The 27,081-nt window shown below is 39.4% G+C and overlaps 1 protein-coding gene across 2 annotated transcripts; it reads right to left on the bottom strand.

The window, feature by feature from the left end:
• Positions 1-606: 606 nt before the first annotated feature.
• LETM1 (leucine zipper and EF-hand containing transmembrane protein 1) lies at positions 607-25,763 on the bottom strand. 2 transcript variants are annotated; one of them, XM_065735892.1, is made up of 14 exons: positions 25,681-25,763; positions 22,569-22,626; positions 19,852-20,308; positions 15,158-15,301; positions 13,721-13,858; positions 10,964-11,167; positions 10,421-10,540; positions 9,721-9,852; positions 8,848-9,027; positions 8,086-8,229; positions 6,386-6,520; positions 5,473-5,663; positions 3,425-3,581; positions 607-2,604 (listed from the first exon to the last, which is right to left on the bottom strand). In XM_065735892.1, exons 1-14 carry the CDS (start codon positions 25,757-25,759, stop codon positions 2,455-2,457), a joined length of 2,289 nt encoding a protein of 762 aa, XP_065591964.1. In that variant the 5' UTR covers positions 25,760-25,763; the 3' UTR covers positions 607-2,454. The 2 variants fall into 2 exon arrangements, with proteins under 2 accessions (XP_065591964.1, XP_065591966.1); XM_065735894.1 differs by having other exon boundaries at positions 3,425-3,563.
• Positions 25,764-27,081: the final 1,318 nt, after the last annotated feature.

Genomic DNA, 27,081 nt, shown 5'->3' with positions numbered 1-27,081 from the left:
CCTGGTCAAGCTGTAGCTGTCCCTGTTCAGTGTAGGAGAGTTGGACAAGATGGCCTTTAAAGGTCCCTTCCAACTGAAATGATTGAATCTGTAATTACAGTACTTCTCAGGAAGATCAGTCCCATCACTTACTGTAAGCAACCTTTCAGAATGTACAGAATATTAATCCAAGATATAGTTAAACAAAGACCCTTTTTTTCTAGAACTGTATTATACATACTACTGTACTGTACATCCTGATTCGGAAACAACTAAATACAATGGTCCATTATCTCCAAGATGGCCACAGCACCCATGGAGGAGCTGGAGTTGCTACTGCCTTGTCCAAACAGAGCCAGGTGGATGAGTAGTACAAGGGCAGGATCTACTGCTTTTTGTCCATCCCCAGAGAGCAAGGATTTTCCAGCTTCTGGCACGGCCATCTGTCAAATGTTATTCAGTATTTTCAAATTCAGGCTTCTAAATGCTGCTTTTAAAGAAAAGGGATTCTCACATCCAAAGTGGACATACAGTTCTGGATCAGGTTTTTCTCAAACCTTCTGGTAGAGCCACAAGAGTAAAATCTCTGTGTTTAGTACACCCATTAGCCTTTGGGCAAACTTTTGTTACCTGCAGCCATTTGAAAGATGCTGATGAGCAACAGCTCCAGGAACTCAGTGGCTGTATTTATTAAAATTACCATAGCAGATGGACTTCCTGGTCTGCACCAAAGCTCTGGCATTTCAGTACAGGGAGTCATTGTACACCAAGTCTCCTACCTTGGGTGTTATAATAGCATTAAGGGATTAATCACCAAATCTAAAACAAACTCAGTTCGAGGCCAGATTGGATGGGGCCTTGGTCAGGCTGATCTGGTGGGGGACAACCAGTTCATGGCAGGAGGTTGGAACTAGATGGTCTCTGAGGTCCCTCCCAACTCAAGCCATTCTATGATTCCATCACTATGCAGGCCCTGAGTCTATTCAAATGTTTTTGGTTCCACTAACTTCAAAAGAATTTTTACAAATAATGTAGCCAAACTAGATAAATACTGCATGTAGAGTTATGCTGAAATACACTCGGGACTCAATATTTTCCAAGAAAATATGCAACTACTATCAAAAGCACTAATTACAACCTGCCCCCCTCAATGTTGCTGTGAACAGCACCATCATGAGATGAGTTCTCTATAGCGTACACAAAATCAAGAATGTTCATGTAATTTATAATACAGGATGCAAAATGGGAAAATAACAAGCAATCCAGCTGGGTCAAGTCATACCTCTTGTATTTTATCACAAATTGCATTAATCGGGGAAATTCAGGCTACCAGGAATTATGAACATCCTACAGGTGGTATATTAGTTTTAAATCTTAACAACTTGCTACTAAGGACAGACAGTAATGAATAAACTTTAACTTACTGTCAGTATTGAGTCAAAAGACTCGATCAATTAATTAGAAAGCCAAAGTTGTAATCAAAACACTGCCAACACCAGAGTTGCTGACTGCACAGTAAGCAAAGTCATTAGATGAAAGTATTTAAGTACTTCAAATGCACCTGACTAGTGATGCAATGGTGACCTGAGATGACAACTGAGAGGTAAGAACTAGTTATGGTATAAGTAATGGTCACACGAGTAACAATAAACACGCCTCCACAACTGCATATTTTTAAAAATATATGCAAAGAGATCACAATTGACATTTTCCCCTTAGAGTTAATTTCAATTTGCTATTTAGACAAACACATTATCTGTTCTGAAACTATTTGAAAGGCTCCTGTGATTCCAATGCTTCAGTAATTCATGGAACTCTGAGTAGAAGTGACATGTTCTACTCCCTGGTCTTAATTTAAGGCACCCATAAGACACAAACTTCATGGGAAGTTTCAGCTCTAGGGAAAAATTAACCTTATTTTCCCTTCAACAGAAAAGAAAACAAATTTATAAGTGATTAGAATGTCACATTCTCTGTCAGTGAGGCATCAGCTTGGTGATATTCAGCTTAAATAAAGCTCAACCCGAAGAGCTACTACTGAAGCCACAGCATCTTCACTAACAGGTTACAAAAAAAAAAATGTAATTGTGACAGAATGGAAAGCTGGTATTGAATTTTGCAAAAGCTAGAAGGTAGAAGCAGAGCAAGGTTGGGCCCCAAGTAATGATGAAAGTAAATAAATGAGAAACATTTCTGGATCACTGTACCACAACAATGAGTGCAAATACATGATTTTGCGGGCAGGAACACTGCTGAAGCAGCATATTTTGTTTTCATCATATGGAATGGCAATAAATCACTTCTTTGATGAACGGAAATTTCATTCCATATGTCAGAAAACATATCTATAACTTATTACTAGTATCAGCTCAAAACACTTTCCATAATCACAAAAGCTCCAGTAATATTTAGCCATTAGACACAAAGATATACACAGTTTTGGTTACAGTTGTGCTTTACTTCAGATTCTGAAGCTTAATTCTTTACTTCTGCAGCTTCCTTATCATGCTTCTCCTTCGCTTTCTCCTTTTCTTCCAGTTTTTCTTCCTTTTGAAGCAGTGCCATAATCTCAGCGACCTGGCTGGTGCCAATATCAACATCTTCTTTGTCTATCAATTCTACCACCTACACAAACACAGTGCATGGAATTTAAAATAGCATTTTTGTAACATAAGGCATTTTTGTATCTTAAATTGTCAAGAAAGAAGTTATCTCACACTTTTTAGTTGGCCATGATGTTCTACCTCTAAAATCTATTTATGTGTTGAGTAGGAACATTATTTGCAAGGAAATAATTTTCAGGACATCTCTAAAATAGAAAAGAGCCAAGAAAACAAAAGAGAATGCAGGGGGCAACCTGAGAAAACTGCAAAGTGAGAAGAAAGGACCAAAGCAGGCTAAGAAGAAGTACCTGAAAGTATAGCATCACATAAGGGATTCAATAGTCACCGAGTACAAAATGCTTCTCAAAAGCATTTAGACATTACTTCAAAAGGAGCAGAAATGGACAGAACAGACAAATTATCTAGCAATGGAAGAAGTGGCTGAGAACTCTAAAACAGACATGATCCAAGTTCAGTCATTTACAATGGATCTAAAGAGCAAAGAATGGTCTGATGTCTTTCAACCACTGGAAATATGTCTATTATATATATATGAATGTATCTGTATATATACACACACTACTTTACATATGCAAGTAAAGCCTTCAGCTTTAAAGGTAATGCAGGTAACAGACATAGGATAAGAATCATCATCCCCCTCTGAAACAGCCATACAAACTCTGAATTCAGACAAGCATCTGTATTTGATGCCAGTGAAGCTTCTGGAAGTGTATTGTAAATAGACAGCATCAAGTAAAGGCTCCAGCAAAAGACATTAATATGAATTTAATTCAGGACTGCCATAGGCATAATATTTGAATAATAATAGTCCACAGACTTACCTTAACAACATTATCTATATCAATTTTGCCATCTTTGTTTTCATCTAATGCCTCTGCAATCCTCGTCAGTTTCTCCTCTGGAATCTTCTGGATTTGTTTCATTGCATTAATTAGCTCAGCGATACTAATGAGATTCTCCCTAAAGACGAAAGACAATCTGTATATGGCAAACAGTTACTCCATAGGAGTAGAAGTCACAAGAGACAAGCACTGAAAGTCACTATGCTGCACATAACTTGTAAAATATTAGATAATCATTTATAGACCTGAACAGAATGCAAAAACAAATAAAAAAATGAGTCACTGATCAGCAAAGCAGATTTCATGTGAATCCACAGAATCTCACACCTTGTTTCCACATGCTGTACTGCACAAATAGAGGTCAAGATATTTTCTGTAACTTCCTAGACAGTATCCATAAAGTCCTCTGCCTTTCCCATTTATCAGAAGTGCACTGTAATGCACTCATCACATGTGAATTTAGGAGAAGTTGGCCAGCATGGAACACAAGCGGACAGGAGAGAAAAAAAAACCCAAAACACCAAATCAGAAAAATCACAGGAAAACAAAAACAAACAACTATTTGCTTTAGCAGCTTAGCAGTTTGATCAGAATAGCCTTCATTTGTTCATACTAAGAAATGCACTTTGTAGAAGAAAGCAGTGCAATTCACATTATGACTACCAGATTTCAGATCTTTTATTTTTAAGAGTGCCACAATACAATGCCCTGGCCTTGTTTCTACAACTCTTGATGGCTGAGTATTGACTGCACTGAATCGAAGGTGAGGTTTTTTTGTGTGTGTGTTTATTTCTGGTTTTGGTTTGGCTTTTTTTTTTTTGGGGTATACGTGTTTGTGCTTTGTTTTGATTTTAATACGCTTTTACAATTAATCAGTGCTTAGATTAATTATTTTCAGTCACAGAAATCATTGAATGGCTTAGGGCTTGAAGTGACCTTGAAGATCACCTAGTTCCAAACCCCAGCCATGGACAGGGCTGCTGTTCACCTCAATCAGGTTGCCCAGAGCTCCTACAAATGCAGAACTTTCCTCCCAGAGATGTTCATTACATTAAGTACAATGACATCTAGTGCAAACAGTTGCTGTACTTTATTTTTAATTCACAATTTTTGATGGTTTTGATTAACAACTCCCTGTAGAACCTCTCACGTGGCCTCCTTAATCTTATACAAAATCTGAAACGAATGACTGCTTCCCCTGGGGACTGGAAGAGAACAGTTTGGAAGGGACTGAAACAACATCCTTATTTCTGTTTGGGTTATGCTTTTTGGAAGCTGAGAAGCAAACAAACTAGATGAATACTGCATTTACAAACAGATTGAAAAATTCTGTCACAGTTTATCTGCATCTCAGTACTCATAACAACTAACATATGACCGTGAAGCATATGATTGCCTGAAAGACCCTCTGGTAACATCAACACAGCTACAGGTCTTCATAAATTAAATCTGAAATGAAAATGGTTAGCTTTTAGTTACGATAAGAGACACATGAACTCTTCAGAAAACAGCCATGTAAAATTATTTCCTTTAAATGTCCTCACATTCCTCTCCAAAGAGATATCTCCTCACACCTGAGGGAACAGATTTTATTGCCATTTTTTTCCCCCAGTATGTGCACTACTGGAGCACGACAAACAAAAATGTTCAGAATGCCGCATACTGTTTCCATTAAGGACACAAGGCAAACCCACTGCCTGAGTAGCATGACTGAAGGCATTACTTCACCTGCATCATTACTAGGCCTACATGCATGAAAGAGATGGGGCTCTGAAAGTCAGGGTGTCAAGAAGTATTGTACCATCAGGCTAGCATCTAAGCAAATGATACCTGCTACTTTTCCACCCTTATTTCAACCACATTTAGCACTTCACAAAGAAGAAAGTCTACAGCACAATTTTGTTGTGTTTTAGAATAAATAGAAAATAAGTTGTTTAGAATTTTAATAAGTCTTTTCTAACCAGACATCAGACAAATGCAAAACTTAAAAGTGAACAGTCAAAGAGACATTCAGTCAAGTCACTTACCCAGCAGGACGACTATCACCTCTGTCAAGCTTTATATCCACCATCTTTTGATTCGTCTCTAACTCATTAATGATTTTGTCTATCTGACCAATCATCCTGTTCACTCTTTTGGTCAGTCGCTTGCTCGCCTTTGATTCTTCCACTACTTCTTCCTGGCCAGCTTTAGAGAGCTCCTTTATTTCTTGCAAGTCCTAAAAGAAATGATCAGGAAGAAAAACTTTTTGCAGGTCTGAATTCTCAATGACACTGCAGTCTAAGAGATTAGCATTTCAAGACAAGTGCCTTTTGCAAATGAAACTTAAATGAAAAGATATACAAGGTCAAAGCAGAATCAGAACCAACTCAACACTGTAGTCCTTTTTCATACATTCTTTAAATGGTATTTTCTACCACCACAGAATCACCAAGGTTGGAAAAGACCTACAGGACCATCCAGTCCAACCATCCACTTATTACCAATAGTTCTCACTAAACCATGGCCCTCAGCACAATGTCTGAATGTTCCTTGAACAGTTCCAGCATCAGCAATTCCACCACATCCCTGGGCAGCCCATTCCATTACCCAGACACAACCTTCAAGAGATTGAATACAATTTCTTCTAATTAACTTAAGGCATCTAAAATGTTGACATTATGTTTGGTAAGAATACTGCAACACATTCAGGATCTGTTATTCTGGTCACACCGGGAATAAGAGTAGAAACAGGACTCTCCTCTGGAAGGAACTACTCCAATGATTGTAACTACTTGTTTAACGTGTTTAAAGCCTGAAGCTTTGCATTCTTCTCTAAAGCATTATAAAACTCAGTTAATCTGCTATCAAAGATATCCAAGTAAGAAAATCTTTAACTACGTGGGTCATTTATGCTAAAACTGAACAAGAACAGATTTTATTATTTTTAAGAAATTTCACCTCATTATATTCCTGAATATCACCCTTCAATTCTTCAAGCTCCTCCTTTTCCTTTGTTAGTGATTTCTTCTGTTCCTGCAGCTTGTTACAAGCATCACTCAGCATGTCAATCTCCTCCTTAGTTATTTCCTCACCCTGTAACAGCAAATACATACAAATTAGTGAGAGACACGTGTGTGATTTTTCTCAAAAATTCCAAGACAGAAAGGACATGCTTCAGATTTTTCATCCATGTTCAGAACACAGTATAGACCTGCACTCTGAAGCTAACACAGAGATCATAAATGCTAAGAGAATTAGCTTGCCACAGTACTTTTTAAGCACCATTAGTATCAAGTTCAGGTAGTATGACTCATTACGTGGGTTTTGGCTATTTGAAATCCTATACATAGTTGTCTCCTTAAAAAGTATTTTACTTCCTTCTTTACTGAATGGAAAACCTGAATAACTGAAAAATTACTCAGACATCATATACAGGAAAATACTCATTACAAAGAAAGATTTTGCAGAGCAAAGTTCATAATGTTGAGCTGAAACAAAATGATCTTCAATAACTTTTGTAATAATATGGATGATCATTCAAAGACTGCAAAGTCTACATGCCTCTTGAAAAGTTGAGAAAAACTGAACCCCCAACAGAATACAGCAAAAACACAGTTTCAAGAACGATTCACTAAAAATGCTGAAATCCCATGACAGCAGATCACTAGTGCATTACATAAATCCTACTCAGATATCAGCTTTTGTTCTGAAGGAAAAAGCTCTGAACAGATGTATAAGCACAGTACAGAAAGACATGTGTAAACAAGGATGCAATAAACAAATAGAAGGAAACAAACAGAACTTCACAGACTACATTCAGCCCCTTTAACAACTCAGCTTCAGTATACTGTGACCTATACAGACATCAACCTTGCTTCTGATTTTAACTGCAAATCAACAAAAAAAATCTAGCTTCCCAAAAACAAGAACCAGAAAGTAGCTCAGTTTGAAAAATTCCTGTCACAAATAAAATTAAGTAACTTCAAGAAGTCAGTAGTCTAATATTCACCCCCCTCCCCCCTTGTAAAAAAAAAAAGTCTGAAAAAAATGTTTAGGCCCCTTAATTATTCAACCTTGAATAATCTTTCAGTACTCCTCAAATTATGCTGCTACCATTAGAACCTCCTTATTAAACAAATGATGTTATGCTAATAACAGATAACGATGCTGCCCAGGAAAAACAGAAGACAGTACAATATTGATGTACCCCAGAGGTACACTGTTTAACACTTTTTAATAAATGAATTCTGCAATAGTACAGACTGAACAATGGTGAGCCATGCTGAACAACGTATTAAACAAATTGTGGGAAGTATACTAAAAATGCTTTTATAGTGTACATACAGTACATACCTGTATAAAATAAGTCAATATAGATCAAGTACAGACTATTTCAAACTTTGGAAAGTCTAGCTACTTGTTTAATCCTTTAGTCTTAACTATACCCTTCAAAGGGGAAAAAAAACTATTCACCTTTACCTACTCATGTCCACACCTTCCTCACATTAAATACATATGTAATAAACACACACAGACCCATCAAGCCTACAGCCAGAAATAAGCATATTAGTTTCAGTAATACAGACAAAAGATACTGATTTCTTTACATGCCAATTTCAGTCGCTGCACTGGTGATTAAGAACTTGCAGTCACATTACCTTGATGCCTTCCAGTACGGGTGCAGTGTCTTTCAACGTTTCCACATCTGCTTTTGCCAGCTCTTGTTTGCTGTCCATAGCCATCTGATTTTCTTTAACTTGCAGAACAGCTGGTTCGAGATCTACTGCTGATTCCACTTCTTTCTAAATTTGACAGACCCAAGAAGTTTAATTAAAACAAAGATAGCACTATCTGTATTAGCACCAGCAAAGAATGGTTCCTTAAAATACAAGTAAATGCCAAAGGAGATGTAGACATTTTTATGATAAAAACTTTCAACATATTGAGTGGTTTCATACCAAAATGCCCATCTGCACTTAATGGACTGTGCCTATGAGCACATGAGGCTTAATGCATGCAATAAGCCAGGCCAGTAGCTTTTATGCTTAAGTACTGCACCAGTGACATTATCTGGCTAATGACAAAAAGTGCCAAAAGGTAAGAACAATCACAATTTACACTACAGAAAAAAAAAACCCACAAAGAAGAAAACCAATCCAAAAATTAAAAACTAAAACCACAAACTGCTACCACCTCTGCTAGATGAATACAGCACTTTCTCTTACCACTCTGATTAAGAAGAATTAGAGATATGTAAGGCAGAAAGTATTTGGGGTTTCACAGGGACCCCTCCTACATTGCCTTTTATTTTAATACTTTTCCCCATTTTCCATAACACCCAAAACAGAGGCAATCACTCCTAACATGCTAATTTCTACACCACAGACATTTATTTCTCAGTAGCTGTGAACAAAACTTACCACAGCTGCAACCTGAAGAGTTTCTTTGGCTTTCTCTGCAGCTTCAGATATTCTTTCCAGTTTTTTTTCCTCATTTTCTTTTCTGATGGCTTCCTCTTCCTGAAGCGTCGCCTCCAGTCGTGCTTTGTTATCTACTTTTTCACCTTCAACTTCTGCCACTTTGACTTGAGCCTCTTTAGCCTATAAGTAATACAAGAAATAAATGAATGTCTCTGTACACTGATAAAATGCAAAAAAGTCCATATACCTATACTACCTGAAACAATAATGGTATACTAATGAATACAGCTGAAATTGCAAAGAGTTGTCCTTTTTCAAAGACAGATTTTTTTTTCTGAAAAATAAAAATAAGAATTTTCCATTTTGAAAATGTAATATATTTTTCATTCTCTCAAGAGTATATAATTATATATATAATTTCTTCAAATAATTTCCATATACATATTCCACCACATAACATTTTCATATCAAACCACTGAATTAAATATGTTTCTTGTGTGGATTACAAGATTTGCTTTTTACAAGAGTAACTCAAGCTTCACCTCAGTCTCTTATTAACCGTAATTAATGTAGCAGTAGAGAGCCTACAAACACTCCATCTCAGCACCTTTACACTGCCTACAGTGTAACTAGGTACAAGAAGTGTATGCCGTATCTTCCTATACTACTACTGTCTACCCTTGTGCAACGAAATACTGCCTTTCACTTGCCTTATCAAACCCATCCACAGAGTGGTTTAATGCCATTCATGTAAACCTCCCCTCTCCTCTCCCTTTTCAAGGAAAGGAAAGAGACCAAGAACATCCACTGCTTGAAACAGATTTTCAGTGATTATACTGCAAGTTAGTTACAGACTGTATAAATCACACTTACAGCACTCTCTGGCAAGGTCTGAAGTGTTGTTTTGAGCTGATCAGCTGGAGAAAGTGTGTCTGGAAGATACATGGCTCTGGATAAAATGAGCAATGAAGTAGGGATTTCCTGGTTCAAGTGCAGATCTAGCCACTATAAAATGAAATACACAGAAAAGAAGCCGTCAGCTTTTAGATGTCTCTTTTTACAAATCAGCACAAGCACACATAAAAGTGCAAATACTAGTTTTATTTTATTTTTTAACCACTAATTATTGAGAAATAACAAAGGAACTATAGGCTATAACAGTGAAGAATTACAGTGATTGCTGAAGAAGCATTTAAAGAAGTACAGAATATTTTGTTTCATATGCATCTTCTTCTGAATCAAGTAACCAAAAGACAAGATTTCTTTTCTCCAAGATTTACCAGGAGAAACATACTTTATGGATTAATACAAATAATTAACAAGACAAACAGGCAAAACTGAAAACTTATTTTGGATATGTTTAATGTTTAAACATCATCACAACACCGTGGCTCAGCTAGAAAACTCTACCACTACTACATACTTACACAGAACACATGACAAGAGCTGATTAATACTATTTTAGCCAAGTCTTTAATGAGGGAAGAAGCAAAATGATTTTATCAGTATGATGACAAAAATCACAGTTAGCAATTAAAATTAAGTTTGTGTATACAATCTTACAAAAACGTACCTGTTTAAGCTGTTCCTTGAGACGCTCTTCTGTCACACCAAGGGCTCTCATTCCTCGCGCACGACATGCTGCCTGCAGTTCTTTAACAGTCAGGCTGTCAACTCCTTCTTCAGCAATCATCTGCACAAAACGTAAAACAAACTTCAATACTGATGGATCTTCAGTTTTGAGCAATTTATAGAACAGCCACTAGAGGCTGCTGTGGTAACACAAAGCAGCCTCCACTCCGAAGCAGCAGTGAGCACTGCACTGCAAAGTTCTGAAGTTTGCATTTCTCATTCGTTCCTTCACAAATGACTTTCGCAGAAATGCACTTCTTTGTTAAATTATTAATTTCATTGCAATTTAATGGTAGAAAGGGCATTTTTTTCCTTTATAAATAAGGAGCTAAGATCTTAAGCTCTTCAAACCTTTCTGTTGCAGGTTAGCTCAAAATAAGAAAACACCTAGAAAAACACCACATATATATATATGTACACACACACAGTATTTTCTTTTCTTACATGTAACATTATTAACCAGCACATATTTAGAATTACTCACTTTGTCATCTGCCTTTATACTTCTCAACCTCATCGTCAGCTGGAAGCGGAGGAAGTTATTTGTCCCAATTGACTGAAGTTCCAGCAATTTACAAAGTGCCACCAACTGAGGCCTGGTTAGGTTGTCAAGAGTCAATTCATCTTCAAATAGTTTTGAGAATCTTAGGATCTCCTCATTACTGGGTCTCTCACCAGTCTCCCTGATCTGAAAGAAAAACAGATACAAAAAGCTTTTCAAAACTCATCTCATGGCTGGGCGTCATTTTGAACAGCATCAACTGTTCTCACTTGCCAGGTACCTTACATCAGTTTTGCTAAGAGGAAATGGGATATAAGGAAGTCACAGAAGAATTTTTGTTTCGAAAAGTAGTTATTTGCTGTAAAAGACAAAAGAATGGTTTTGATGATATTAAGAGTTTCCAACAGCAATGCATAATATACATGGCTAGATAAAACCCATCAAAACCAACAATTAGATGTATGTGTACACTAATGAGTAGCTCTCTCTGAATTGGCACTGCCTTGAGATAACTCAAAATACCTGAGAGGATAAATAGCTGCTACCAGAGTCACATGGGCAAGGACTCTTACTGGCACCATAGTGTTGTAGTAGGCCGAACGGAGACAACACCATAGTTAGTAAACATAAAAGCACACTGAAAGCACCATGCTCTGAAGATACACTGAGAAGCATGCTGTGATTTCAAATAGCTAAATTTTTGTGACATTAGTATCTCTATGAAACACTGATTTTCATCTACATAAGCTCTTTTCGCAACTGCATTTGCTTCAAAGTAAAAATAGGGGAGATTTAAATTGAATAGAAGAAAACTGCTTTCTTCACCCACCAACTCTCTTCTTTCCAGTGAGATGGTGGATGCCCCATCCCTGGAGACAAGGTGACGCTGGACGGGGCTCTGAGCACTTGATGGAGCTGTAGGTGCCCCCATTCATTGCAGGAGAGTTGGACTAAATGGCTCTTTCTGGTCCTTTCCAACTTGAATGATCCCATGATTGTACAGAAAAGGAAAAAAGCCTATTTCCTCCAAGTGCACACAAACTTCATCATGAGTTCCAAAGCAAAGCAGGTAAGTTCTGGAATTCTGAAGGAAACATGCAATGACTGCAATTCATGGCTTCTGGCACTGCAGAAGCAGCAAAAAATAACAGCAAAAAGGAGTGGAAACTTTTTTTTTTTTTAATTTCTTATTACACTGAAGCGACATCAATATAGTTCATCTCTGTGGCACAACCGAGAAAGTTACGGTCATAAAAAACACACCCACACATAAGGAAAGCAGAGCCTGAGCTTCTTTTTAGTCATTGCAAGAAGTTGGAACTCCCCCTAGCAAGTGATACATGGAGTGATGCATGTTGATTTCCATAGAAATCAACCTTTGAATTTAAATTCTTAGTAGTTGTTACAGATGAAAATGAAGTGCTCCAACTATGAATCATGTTCCGAAGAGTCTGCAGACATAAGAGGCATGCTTCAGCTACTAGTCACTGTTAACTAACCAATAGATTTTCTGCACATGAAAAAGAATAGAAACAAGTGACTGCAAATAAGTTTACAAGTACATGGCCTTTGCAAGCAGACACTTGCACAACCTTTCAACAGCACTACCATTATCTTAGGCAACCCATTTGCTGCCATCAACTTATTACCTCATCTTCTAAAAACTTTCAAGCTCAAGCTTGAAAAGCTCTGGTCTAAAATACCTGGAGTTCTGAGCCTTTTTCAGTGCTTAAAACTCTCAGTCACACTCTTAAGCCTCTGACAATAGCACATGGTTATTGTCTTGACAGCTTCATGAATACAGAAATCAGAAATTGGTGTGGATGGAGATGAATCCTATGCTGAGAAAATTTAGGAAGATATTCTTTATGTCCCCAGAAAATAGCTTAGAGCCAACTCAGTGAAAGTAAGCACTAACAACCTAAAGAGAGTCAATTTTGGAGGCAGATACCTGACATTCTTTGTTCCAGCAACTGCTTGCTAACAGAGAAATTTTGTAACAAACATATCAGCAAAATCACAAGTTCTAGTAATTATCATGAAGTATTTCAGCAGCACAGAAACTGTTGGGTTTTTTTTTAAAATCAACAAAACATTTTTACAGATGGAATTAAATATAAAACAAAAGAGGGTGGGGGGAAGAATTATACACTTCCCCCTCTGAATTTTGATCAGGTAATTAGGAAATAACAATTTCTCTTCACATTTTATACCTAATGTTCATAAAAACAGGCCAAAAACTACATGAACTATCACTCATCAGGTGTTATCTTTTCAATGTTTGAGTTAATTAACGAACAAAAGGACAGTAAGTAAAGAATGCCCCTCCCTGAAGCACTGAAGGCCAGGCTGGATGGAGCTTTGAGCAACCTGGTCTAGAAGGAGAAATCCCTGCCTACAGCAGGGGGTTAGAACTAGATGACCTTAAACGTTTTTTTCCAACCTAAATCATTCTATAATTACATGGAAACAAGGATTAGCAGAAATTTACTCTCCTTAACTCTAGGAGTACAAGGACCAGTCAGAATAGCAAAGCTAAGAGCAGTGAAACCAGCACATCAAAGTAGCTGTAAAAATTAATCTATCCTGAAGGAAAGATCAGAGGTTACTCTTGCTAATCTAACTGGACAGGTAACTGATGGTGGATAAAGGGGAGGAAAGGTAGCTGGTAACTTCCATAGAGCACTTTCTTTTTTTTGTAGAAACAACAAAATGCTTTGGAAAAAAAAAGGCAATTACCTTTTGAAAGAATGTTGAAAAATCTTTTGTAACATTTCCTTTGGCTGCCTTATTTTTTAAGGCCATCTCCTCAATTGTATCTTGAAGGAACTTAGCCAGTTCAAGCTTTACTCTCAGTTGTTTCTTCAATCTTTCCTCCTGTTAAAAAACAAGCAAACAAAAAGTTTGTTTTTTGTGTTTCATTCAGAAATGCCTGTACTAAAAATATCACTTCTGCCTTCAGACAAGTTATTTGTACTGCTTCTGATCTCTGGCTGCAACACACTTCACAATATGTACCCAAAGATGATCAAATCAAAATGAAAGACACGCTGATCAGCTGGGAGCCCCACAAAGAACAAGGTGCATTGCCAGCAGTGAAGTACAGCTGAAGACCTCACCTGCTACTGCAGACACACACCCATCCAACTAGTGAAACAAAAAAGAAAAACAAAAAAAAACCCAAAAAACCCACACAACCACACCACACTAAGCACATATATGAGAAGGAAAACCAGAGTGCCACTGGTTCACTATGTAACGTCAACAACAAAATTACCAAAATAGGATGAAAATGGACAAAAACATTCACCAATGCTGAAAAAAATAGTAAGTCCAAACAGTAAATCATCTTTGATAAGAACCTAAAATAAGAGTTGGATGCAGCTAAGGAATTGTTTAAGTCAAATACCAAAATTAAAAAAAATTAAAAAATACTCAGAACACAGTTAGGTCTATATTAAATCATTTGGTGTGATCAACATTAAAATCACTCTCAGTCTTACATAAACACATTCCACATTTTGTTGTTCATATGTAACATTATTTCCTACTTTTACTTCATAAAATAAGCAGTTTTCTCCTATTAATATTTAACAAACCCATTTTCTCTTCCATATATATGACAAAACAAGAAACTGAAACACCATTCAGCAAATATAGAAACACTGTTTACTTTAAAATCCTGATCCTCTAACCCTACTGAAATGTGGGAACAATGCTCACGGAGATTTTTCCACTCCCCATCTTTCTTGATACCTCATGTAAAGTTTTACTTTGGTTTAAAAAAATATATATATATTTAGTAACAGTATAGTGTGATTTTACACTGCAATAGAAAGCTTTATACATCATTAGAACAGCTCACTATCAATTGAATATGAGTTGCCAAATGTTCTTGCTGAAATTTTTACAGACTAAAATAACTTGCAAACTGTGATCTGGACTACAACAAAATATGTATTTTCCTGTCTCATACAATAAAAACGAACCACTGCAATTTTTGTTGCTTACAACACCATACTTTTCTGAAGAAAATGCTTCATCCTACCACCAAGAATTAAAGGACTGCTTTTATTAACGAGATTCCACAAAAAGAAACAGCAGGTATAAAATGTGTTCAGATAACACTCACAGCACGAGCTTAAACATCTTTCTGGATCACAAACTCAGACTTACCTTTTTAGACTTTGTCTCAAATGTAGAGGGAAGCATATTAGGGAACAACTTTAGAGCTACTGGGAGCAGAAACTCCATAAATGGGACAACGAGAAAAACGAGGAAAGGAACCAAGCGGAAGAGATCAGCACATATTCGAAGAAACTGGAAGAAATAAAAGCAGAGTTTCATATATTTCTTATCTGTACATTTATTTTAAAAATACTTGATATTATCAGCTGCCTTACCCCTAACACACATGTATGTCTATCTGCTAGAAAGGAAATTTAAAATAGCACAAAGAAAGTCAATCAGTTTTTGGTATCTTTCAAGTTATTATATGCCACAGAGTACCCAAGTCACCCGTTTTCAATACCATAGAGAGCATTTCAAAACCTTCACTGTGTCTCAATAGGATTATTGAGCAAGTATCTCATTTAAACCCCTTAAAAGCACCTGAAAACAGGAGGTGGTCATTTGTTGTTGTTAAAGCTGCTTAACCTCTTTTATTCATCTTTATTTGTGCTCCACCACTTCTTACATGCATGAGCTGCTGCAGACTGAGTAATCAAGAATAAAACAAAAGGCTCCTCCCCACTGCCTTCTAACAATTGTAATGTACATTTAAATCCAGGGTAATGAGCTCAGCTTGGCAGAGGGTTTTTCTTTGTTTTGTTTTTTTTTTTACATCATGGCTTTTCTAGATCAGTCCTCTGCAGCAGGCAGATGCATTAGTTACTGAATCGTGAACGGCCTGAAATAAATATCATCCTTTTGATTTCTGTGCACCCATAGCTGTATGTATTAAGCCATACAGTCTATAATCAAATTTTTACAACTCTGAAAGTTAAGAATTTGGTTTATATTAGAAAAGTACACTGTTTGACTAATCTCATTTGATAAAGTAAACAACCAGTTACTGGGAATAATGTCATTTTCTAAATTAGAGACTGAAGGCCAGAAGTGCATTACTGCCCCAGCACTGTCAGTCAACATTATGACTTAATAAACACAGTTACGACCAGCAAAAAATAGCAACAGAAATGCTACCACACAAGTTAATGTGTTTCCCACTGCATCCCTTCCCCCAGCTTGTGCCAATCCAGAGAGCACCAGCAACAACCAGTACAGACTGCATGTTGCTTTTGAACGGCTTTGCTACAAAACCAATACAGCTTTATTCCATTTTCTCAACATAAAACCATCCAGAAATCTTTTATGGAGTTTGAGCACAAACTCTGCAGATGTAAAGGCAGGCCTTTTTTTTTTGTATATAAGAAAAATATGCAGTTTCCCAGAAAGGAAGCTTTGTCCATTGTTTACAGACTCAAAGGCATTTCCATTCACTCCAATAATAGCAGATAAATGACAACCAGAGAGTTCAAAAGGATGTAATAAAGTTCAGAAGAAAATGTTAAGAGTCAGAAGAACACAGACATTTTCCATGGGAAAAAACACTTCAAAAAAAAAAACCCAATGTAATATCTGCTCCTATTTCTACCCACTCTCTTTATTTAGGTACTGAAGGTATTCATCTAAAATGAAATCTAAATTTGAGGAAGTAGATTTACAATCAGATTAAGTAAACCTGGGGTGCTATATAACACGTTGAACATGCACTAGCAGTCACAATGTGAAGGCATGCCTCTGATCCAGCTAAAACTAACCCACAAACACACGCAGACACAGATTAGGACAAAACAAAAGGGGATAGAGTAGGCAAAGGGAAGGCCTTGCATTTAAGCACCAAGCCAGACTGCAGCAGCACAGCCCTGGATCAGCTTAAGTAAATCACAGACCTGCATCCTGCACTGAGAACAACCACTCTGCACAGAAACACGATACAATGGTGTGTGATTCCACACATCCCTTGGCAGCAGCATGAAGAACTTGTGATTGCTCTGTATCTGCTGCTACAGCTCACACACTGCAGCACTCCACTCTTCACTCTTCTGCAGGACAGAAGGCTCTGCAAAGCCAATATATTTTGCCACAAATTCTATAGCATTCAGTGCCCTGAATTTCTCTAGTGCTGCTTTTTGCAGCAGGGAAGTTATGTTTTTGAAAAGCCAGTATCAGATTTTACACGTTTAGCTTTTCCTGACTTATCTCTTAAGTGTACACAAGTGATCCTGTTGAATCTAAATGCTGCCAGCAATTGTACAAGCAGAATTTTGTAACTGACTTTTGGTTTACATAAGCATTAGCTTCCTTGCATTAACCATGCTGCAATTGCTTGTTAATGTGGTTAGATTACTCAGATATCTTTCCATTATTGCCTTCAAAGAGGAAGGAAAAGGCCAGCAGAAATAACTCACTTGTCAGTTCAAGTGAAGATAAGATTTTTCTAGGACTGTTGGTTCATACATGGTTTATTACATTTAAAGCAGTACGTACTTCAGATACTAAGAATTTCAGGCACAACTCTTACAAATCTGGCATCAAGACATCTTTAAAGCAGTTGTCACACTACAATTTAAGGATGCCCTGATTTAAAAAACAAAAACCGTGCTGAAACAAACCTAAGTAAGGCTTTAAAGAAGCACGTGCAAATATTAACAGCTGTAAACTAGTATGCTCTTCATTGACCTGTGTTCAATGCCTACCACCACTCCTCCATTCAATAGACAGGACATCTACCTCCTCATGAAGAATGTGCACAACTTACGTTGAGAAAATAACAGCTGTAGTTCTTAAAATTATTTTCCCCTACAATTTCTAGACTGTATTGCCTACAGATTTCATCAGAGAAGCTTCATCAACAAAAACATCAACTTCTATCTATGCAAGAAAATTCTGTTTTATTTAAAATAAGAGATTCAACAGTGGAAGCTCTGCAATAAATAAATGAAGTTCAGGAAGGACAGACAACTACACAACTATGAGAAAAACAGCTCTGTGCTCACTAGATTGCAGTACTGAAGAAGGACCTAGTGAATAAATTTCTCTATTGACTGAATAGCACGTGCTCATCCAAAGATAACATATTACTCCTGACAGTTCAAGCCTCGTAGTACACACTTCTCATGTTTCAGCAGAAATACTTCTGTGGGATTTCTCTTTTTCCTGTTTGTATAATTTCTCAAAAGCATGGCTCAGCAGATGTGAAACAGGCAGAGAAGCCAATGTTTTCAATCCTGCTGTATGGAAGACTTCTGTCAATCAACTTGTCTTGCTTGGTCTTCCCAGTACTCCAGAGCTCTGAACAAGAACTGCCATTTCCCAAGGTCCTGCTGTCCCCGTTTCTCCTGCTCTCCTCAGCTGCTCTATCTTGGCACTGCATAATCCCCTATCTTATGTCAGCATACACTTTTACATTTATTGCTGAGCAACGCTTCAGCTGGCTCAGCTGCCAAATGCACTCTTGTAGTGTCATTAAAGAGTAGAACAAAAATAAGTAGCGTGAAGACACTGAGACCAAATGCCATCAACCACTGCTGCTGCAGAGAGAGCCCAAATAAATGCTGAAAACACTACGCATGGCCCTTCTGTCACTTGTCTAATCTTCTGGATATACAAAAAGAAACATTTCTGCATGTTTCACGGAGATGCACTGCTTTCAAATTATCCGTGAAAATGCTCAATTATGCAGCTAAGCTTATCAATAAATCATTAACTCATTCATATTTTTGAACATTTCGGAACATTTTTAGGCATGCAGATGTCAATCTAACACACTGCCTTTGTAGTGTACAACCTGCAGATGTTTGTGCTTCAAATACCAGAGGCAACAAGCACTCCTGATGCCAGAATGCACACACGTTTTATTCTCCAGCATCTCATCCACCACAATTTTTTCAGTACTAGCTGAAGTGTTTCTGTTTTGTTCTTAAAAAAAAAAAAAAGTCAGATTTGATTATCTGTATAAGTTGTTTACATATATTGTCTTCAAAAAGCAGCAAAACAAGAACTAAATTAGTGCCTCTAATATATTACCAATGACCTGGTGAACCTGAATACCAAACGGATTCAGTTTTCCTCTCCTCTAAAATCGTTAAAGCTTCTTGAAAATTAATGGTCATGTTTACACAATTTCACAGACTGTATGCTATATGCCCTGTGGAAAAATCTAAGTATAAAACAAAAGCTTTTGTCAAATTACCCTGTTCAGACAAGGATTATCTCACCAACATATTTATAACTGAAATGGAAATAATATCTCAGTATCAATCATGAAGTTGAACAACATCATCTACTTTATTTTTATTTTGGTTTTAAAACTGAACCAGCACTAAACCAACCTTTGCTAGAGGTGTTTTGCCTCCACCTTTCCAGTTAAAAACAAAGTAGAGAAAGTGATTGTGTTTATACATGGAACTGGATGGGAACTTGAGAAGAAACCACAGCTGCTGTGCATACGCCAGAACAGAAAAATCTGCTTTTCTGACCAGCAAATAAATTTATCACCAACTTTTTTCTCCAACACAAAGCAGGAGAAGGTATGCTCATGTACTGTTTAGAAACAGAACAGTTATATTTCTAAAAACAGAATATTTTGTTGCTTTAATGGCAGGTTCATAAAGCTAGACAGGGGGACAAGAGGTGAAACAGTTGGGTGCCAAATCAGAAGCTTTCAGTAATCACATAAGGTGGATGAGGGAAATTCACATGGCAATTTTAACTCTAGGAACAAAGCACAACAAAAAGAACATCAGGTTAAATAAAATGGAGCAGTCACTAAGGATACTAAAATGAAATTGGTGTTTACTCAGTACCTGTCTCCGTTCCCGACGCGACAGAGTGTTTCCATGAAGTATTCGCCAGAGCATCCTTGCAGCTATTTTTGTGTCAATCCAGAGTAACCGAAAACCGTGGTAATAGTGCTTCAGCTCATCCATAATCTTCTGTCCAAGAGATTTTTTCACAATTTCTACCTCTGTTGGGCTATATACAGGACCTCCTTCTTCCAACTTCTTGTTTTTGTCCTTTAAGGACTTCAGGGACTTTTCAACTATGGAGTCATCTTGAAGGGAACGTGAAGAATGCCACCACCTAACTGGAAGATACTGGGGTCCTAAAACACCCATGGCTGCCAGTGGCGTCCATGAGCCAGAAGAGCTCATAAGAGTAAAGTACATTCGTTCTGATTCTTTAGTCCAACAACAGTAGTGATCTTTTTTGGAGTATGCGTAAACAGGAGCAACACTAGTGCAATATTTAAAGTGTACAGTCCTTCAAAAGAAAAGAAGAAACAGCATTCAAAAACTAACAACATACAGCGCATCACTTGAGAAATACATACCACTTATTCAATGAGATCTGCTTCAAGCTCAGATGTCTAAACCTGAAAGCAGTGCTTAGCTTCACTTTGTAACAAAATAACAGCACACACCAAACCAAAACCAACCAACCAAAACAAAAATCAAAACCTGAAGAAATCCAACTGGTAGTGGATTCTCCTTTAAACTACGTGGAAAAGGTGACTTCTTTTACTCAAGTGACATGAAAAGCAGCAAGCAGAAGTGCTTTTCATTTAAAAATAAATCTGTGTAGACGTAAGTAACAAAGACCCTCCTATTCTTTATTTTGTTTCAATAAAACAGTAAGGAAACCTCAGGCTGCAGGCTTGGGTCAGGTTCTGAATTACAGGAAGAGGATAAGCACCAAGAGATGTGATTTCATTGGAGTTCCTCCCTTACTCTCTCTACATATCTTGCTTTCCTTTTAAAGAAGAGACTTTACACGTGAATTTCCGTCATAGTTCTGAGGTAGCACACACAGGACTAACAGAATTTGGTTCCTTTTCTTTTATTAAATGCAAACTGAAGACAAAAGGAAAGTTACTGAATACCCTGAAACAGTAGATAAGCATTAGAAGACAGAAGAAGTGTGTCTCTTTGTTTAATAAACAGACTTCCACTACAAGACATTGGACATAGAGACTCTTTCCCAAGCTCTCCCCAGTCCTGGTATTATTGGAGTACCCTGCTTTGGATCTGGGCAGTGTGCAGGGATCAGTTTACTTTAAGGAGCAAAATCACAGTAACAGCAGCTTTCAGTAAAAGAACTCAAAACAAACAAACCCACAACCTAAAAAACAGTGACTTCTGGCACGACACTCTGTTAATATTATAGAAGTAAATCAGAAGTTTCCATTCTTCCCAAAAAGAGAAGAGCTTGCAATGATCTATAAAAAAAGCCAACTGAGATTTGACAAAGGTTGATATATTAAAACCTCTCGTAACTAATCACATAGCAAGTATTACAGAAGTAACATGACTGAAGAAGGAATCACCTTATGTTCTGTATCAGATAGCAAGACACACTTATGATAAAGTCACAAAACTGAGAAATGGTCACTGTTTACTGAACAGTCAGAATAAATCAACTAGACAACATGTTTTATATATTACAAGAGGCATTAGAAAATTCATATCCATACGCTTTGTAAGACAGGTCAGAAGGAGAATGGACTCTCTCAATCAGCTCCTTAAGTGACATAAGAGCACAGAACAACTGGATTTACTTGCAAAAGAGATCACCATCTCTTCGGAGGTCCTCAGTCAAAGCTGTAATGTACAGTACACTGCCTCCGTTTGACCAAAACACAGCTCAAGTAAGTTCCTAACTGATACCTATGTGTTTCAAACTAGCTTCCATTGGGTGTGGAACTCCACAGAGGAAGGATGCATGAAACCCACAATATCCCATTATGCCACCTGAAATTAGGCAATAACAGAAAAGTAATACCCTATTGCTTCCACATCATCTGGAAACAAAAAGGGTAAAAGTGGATGAGGAGGGAAAAGATATCACTTCCCCACATACAATCAGGTAGGTGAAGAGAATGATTACTCAGACCTCCTTACATCTGCCAAAACAGGATAAAGCTGGTATTTTCACACTTTGCATACAGAACCACAGAATTGTAGGGGCTGGAAGGGACCTCTAGAGATCACGAAGTCCAACTCCCTGCCAGAGCAGCTTCCCAGACCCAGCTGCACAGGTAGGTGTCCAGGCAGGTCTTGAACATCTCCAGAGAAGGAGACCCCACCACCTCTCTGTGCAGCTGTGCCAGTGCTCCGTCACTGCACTGCATAGAAGTTCCCACACACATTTGTGCAGAACTTCCTATGCTTCAGTTTGTGGCCACCTCCCCTCATCCTATCACCACGCACCACTGAAAAGAGTCCAGCCCCATCCCTTTGCCACCTGCTCCTTATGATATTTACAGACATGGGTCAGATCCCCTCTGATTCTTCTCCCCTCAATGCTGAACAGACCCAGATTGCTCAGCCTTTCCTCATGAGAGGTGCTCCAGGCCCTTTATCACCTCTGTGGACCTATACTGGACTCCTTCCAGGAGATCCCTGTCTTCTTCGTACTGGGGAGCCCAGAACTGAAAGAAGCAATACCAGTGCTTTGTTACAGCATAATAACTAAGAGTTTGGCACAGTTCTGAGTTTAGGAAAAACGGTTCGTATTTACTTACATTTTGTTTGCCAACCTCAGGGATGTACAACTAAGACAAGCACGATCTCCCAGGTTACCTAGAAAAACACCAACTATTAGCATTCATTTTGAATTCAGAAATACAGCTGAATTGTACACAGATGTGATTTAAAAAAAACAACACACAGTCTTACTAAGAAGTGGACACCAAGAAAAACACAGTGGAGAAACTGCTGTTAAGCAACTGGAGTTTTATTGTAAGCACATTCACACTTGGGATGATTGTGCATCTCAAACATCCAAGAAAGAGGAGCTTTTCCTTTGACAGTTACCCCGTGAAGTACTGAAGTCCAAAAACCTCGTCCTATTCCAACAGGAATCAAAGCACATGGCATGTTCTCCATATTTCTCTCAATCCACAATCTTCTGACTCATAGGATAAAATGGGAGAACAGGCACGAAGCCCTTCTTTAACAAGGCTGACATTTCCATATGCATACAAGCAAACTGCCCACACACTCAGCCACACTCTGTGGAATGCAAGGTAACTGATTCAATCACCCAACAGGTTTCTGAGGACAAGCAACTGCAACTGAACAATCTCACTGAAAGCAAATGCAGTTCTTGATCAGTTCCACAACAATACAGTATTAGGTGACCCAGCTGGATTATTGCCTACTACACTACTTCTGGTCAATCCCAAGAGACAGCAGGGTGTAAGAGCCATTTTTGAAGTTATTGGTCAACTTTTCCATCATCAAAGCTAAGATATGACCTATAACAGAATCTGAAGTAGAGGTAGTCACACCTGAGAAAAAAAGCACCAAATCGGATAGGCAAAAGCATTCCTCAGCAACACAACCTAATTATTACAGGAAGAGAATCTCCAAAATCAGGTTGGGACATCAAAAGGCACAGAAGGAAGGAGGAGAGAGGAAAATAATAAAAAAGTAAGTTGACCTACCGAAGAATACTCTCTCAATAACCACTGGATGTCTCATGCTAAGTGGGCTTTGATGTCATTACAGAAAAATTTGTGGCATTATAAAGTCAAAGGGAAAGGATTTACCCATCTCAAGTTAAACGAAACTCTTTACAGATACTTGCTGCTACTGCAAGAAAGAGCCAGGAGAAAGACAGTCACCTCTGGCTCACAAACCAGCTTTGGAAACTTCTGAAGGCATTCTGGTGGCTGAATTCCTTGACCTGAGAATCAAGACATATATATAAAAAAGATGCTCCTATGAATGGCTGAGCAAACTAGAAGCACTAAGGATCTCTACAGATGAGCCCCAAAACTGTAGTATGCTTTTCTTCCTCAGCTCCAGGAAGAACACAAAGCACATGTGCCAAAAATGAGAGTCTGGACAGAGGAAATTATCTGCTACAGACAGGTGCTCACAGAACAAAGAGGGATGATATCAAAAAGACCAAAGGTGGCTTTAAGTTCCTTAGATAAAACTCCATAAGAGCAAGACGCCTTCACTTAACTTTATTCGTCTTCCAGCTAGGACTCATTAATTCTAAGGAAAGGGCAAAGAACAAAACTCCATAGTTACCATAGGAAAGAAAACATGCTGACTCCAACAGCTCTTGTCCTGTTGCCATTTGGAATGTGAATGGGCTCACGGAAACACCTATTATCACCAGAGCACTCTTGGGAATAACTTAATTTGAAGTTGGTCAGTTCAGACAACAACAGCTCTATATGTTACACTGCTCTAATCACAGCACCTGGGAGCAGCCCAGGCCTAAAAAGTGAAATACATACTCTCTTCAGGAAAGAGCAAAGTCCACACTTCTGCCCTCTGAGGAAAGACAAAAATCCGAATGTGTCTGAGCAAGATGCATACAGCTCACCATACCCAACATGGTTAATTTATGAAACTGGCAATAGGATGACCTGCATGGGAAGTAGGGAAAGTAAGTGTCAGAAAAGATACACACACACATATTCTTCATAGAAAAGAACCCATCAGAAAGTTTTAAATGTAATGAAACATTAAAATGAAAGCTCTGAATGTAAAATAGCTGTGTGCTATTATTACAGTAAGAGGTTTTGCTTGCTGATGGGGAAAAACAGAGCAAGGCTAACAGGAAATAAGTCCCTACAAAGTATAAGCAGCTTGATCTTCACAGGAAGAACACACAGGATTCTTAGAAGCACTTAGCTTTAACTTAATCTTAGATTACTGATATGTAAAGCAAAGGAGATCAGAGAACCGTAGGGGAGGGAAGGGACCTCTAGAGATCATTTAGTCCAACCCTCTACCAAAGCAGGGTTCCTAGACAGGTTGCACAGGGAGGTGTAAAGCAGAACACTATATAAAAACCACTTTAAGAATGTAAGGCTTTAGAACAAGGTGCTCAGGAAGCAGCAGACTCACTGTCCTGGGAGGTGTTCAAGAACCAGGGACATGTGGCACTGAAGGCCACAGACAGCGGGCACGGTGGGGATGGGCTGATGGTTGGTTTAAACGATCTCAGTGGTCTTCTCCATGAAAACTCTGACACCAAAGAATACCCTATTAATCATAAATTAACACTCTGGATGGATCTAATGGATCAGCACTTCAGACACCACAAACATAAAGCATTACAGCACAAAAGCTATCTGATTTTACCAGCAAACGAGCTTTACTCTGGTATGAGCTTTATGATAAGCAGAGAAGAAGTAGTGACAGCTAAGCTCTCCTCGTTCCACAGCTAAACCCTCGCCGCTCCAGATCCTGGACGTAAAAAGCAGGCGCGAGGCTCACACACGTCACAGGGCATCAGCTGCTCCATGTCCTTAAACCGCACAGCGCTGAGACATTTCAACCGCCAAGTTATCTCGGTCATAGAAACCATATCACCCGGAGGAAATCCAACGCGCACCGCCTTCATAACGCAAGGTAAGGAACGGAGAGATGCGTGCAGCTGGGAGAGCAGCACCCCGCAGCCACGCCGTGAGCGGGGCAGCAAACCCCGACAAGAGCGGGGCGAACCCGGCACGCCCTGCCCTCCCTCAGCCCCCGACGGGGACAGACGGCGCCGCACGTCCGCGCGCACCGGGCCCGGCCCAGGCCGCGACCTCTCCTCCCACACCGCGAGCACCCAGGGCGGCTCCTCCCGCTCCCTCCTCAGTCCCTCCGGGGCCGCGGGAGCCTCACCCAGCGGGGCCTGGCGGCGCAGCGCACGGGGCAGGCGGCACACCCGCCGGCCGCAGCCCTGCAGCAGCATGGACGCCATCTTGGCGCTGGGCGGCGGGCTGCCGGCCTGCACGCGCCCAGCCGGCAAGTCCGCACAGCGCCACCCCCCGCGCCGGAGCCGGGCACGCTGGGAAGTGTAGTTCTGGTGGGCGCACGGCATGCCGGGAGCTGTGTCACAGCATTGCAGAATCAGAGGTTGGAAGGGACCTCAAGAGATCATCGAGTCCAAACCCCCTGCCAAAGCAGTTCCCTACACCAGGTCGCACGGGTAGGTGTCCAGGCGGGTCTTGAATATCACCAGAGAAGGTGACACCACAACCCCCCTGGGCAGCCTGTGCCAGTGCTCCGTCACCCTCACCGTAAAGAAGTTCTTGCACACATTCATACAGAACCTCCTGTGCTGCAGTTTCTGTCCGTTTCCACCTGTCCTGTCTCCACACTCTGCTGAAAAGAGTCTGGCCTCGCCACTTTGTCACCCACACTGAAGATATTTATAAATGTGGATCAGGTCCCTTCTCAGTCTTCTTTTCTCAAGGCTAAACAGACCCAGTTCACTTAGCCTTTCTTCATAGGGGAGATCCTCCAGGCCCTTCACCATCTTTGTGGCCTTCCACTGAACTCTTTCCCAGAGATCCCTGTCTTTTTTGATGTGGGGAGCCCAGAACTGGACACAGTACCCCAGATGAGGCCTCACCAGGGCAAAGTAGAGGGGGAGGATCACCTCCCTTGACCTGCTGGCCACGCTCTTTTTAATGCATCCCAGAATGCCATTGGCCCTCTTGGCCACGAGGGCACACTGCTGGCTCATGGGCAACCTGTCGTCCACCAGGACACCCAGGTCCCTCTCTGCAGAGCTCCTCTCCATCAGGTCATCCCCCAGCCTGTTCTGGTGCATGCAATTACTCCTCCCTAGATGCAAGACTCTACACTTGCTTTTGTTAAACCTCATCCAGTTTCTTACTGCTCAGCTCTCCAGCCTGTCCAGATCTCACTGAATGGCAGCACAGCCAATCCTCCTAACTTCATATCATCAGCAAACTTGCTGAGGGTGGCCACTATCCCCTCATCAAGGTCACTGATGAAGATGTTGAACAACACCAGACCCAGCACAGACCCCTGGGGGATGCCACTAGTTAGTTATCCAACTGAACTCTGCATCGCCAACGATGACCCTCTGTGCTCTGCCAGTCAGCCAGTTCTCAACTCACTTCACTGCAGTCCTAAGTGATGCAGTGATGCACTGTGGGGCAGAGCGAGCCCTGCTGGTTTGGACTAAAAGTGATTCTTTGTCGTTTTACTGAGTGCTGTGCGTGTCACGGGATGTGACGGGAAAAAATGCACACCGTACTGCAGAGTGTTGGG

The sequence above is a fragment of the Cyrtonyx montezumae genome, unplaced genomic scaffold (genome assembly GCF_038088225.1).
Source record: "Cyrtonyx montezumae isolate F1298 unplaced genomic scaffold, pur_monq_1.0 scaffold_2, whole genome shotgun sequence".
In the NCBI taxonomy this organism is placed as follows: Eukaryota; Metazoa; Chordata; class Aves; order Galliformes; family Odontophoridae; genus Cyrtonyx; species Cyrtonyx montezumae.
This window is presented reverse-complemented; position numbering and strand designations above follow the sequence as displayed.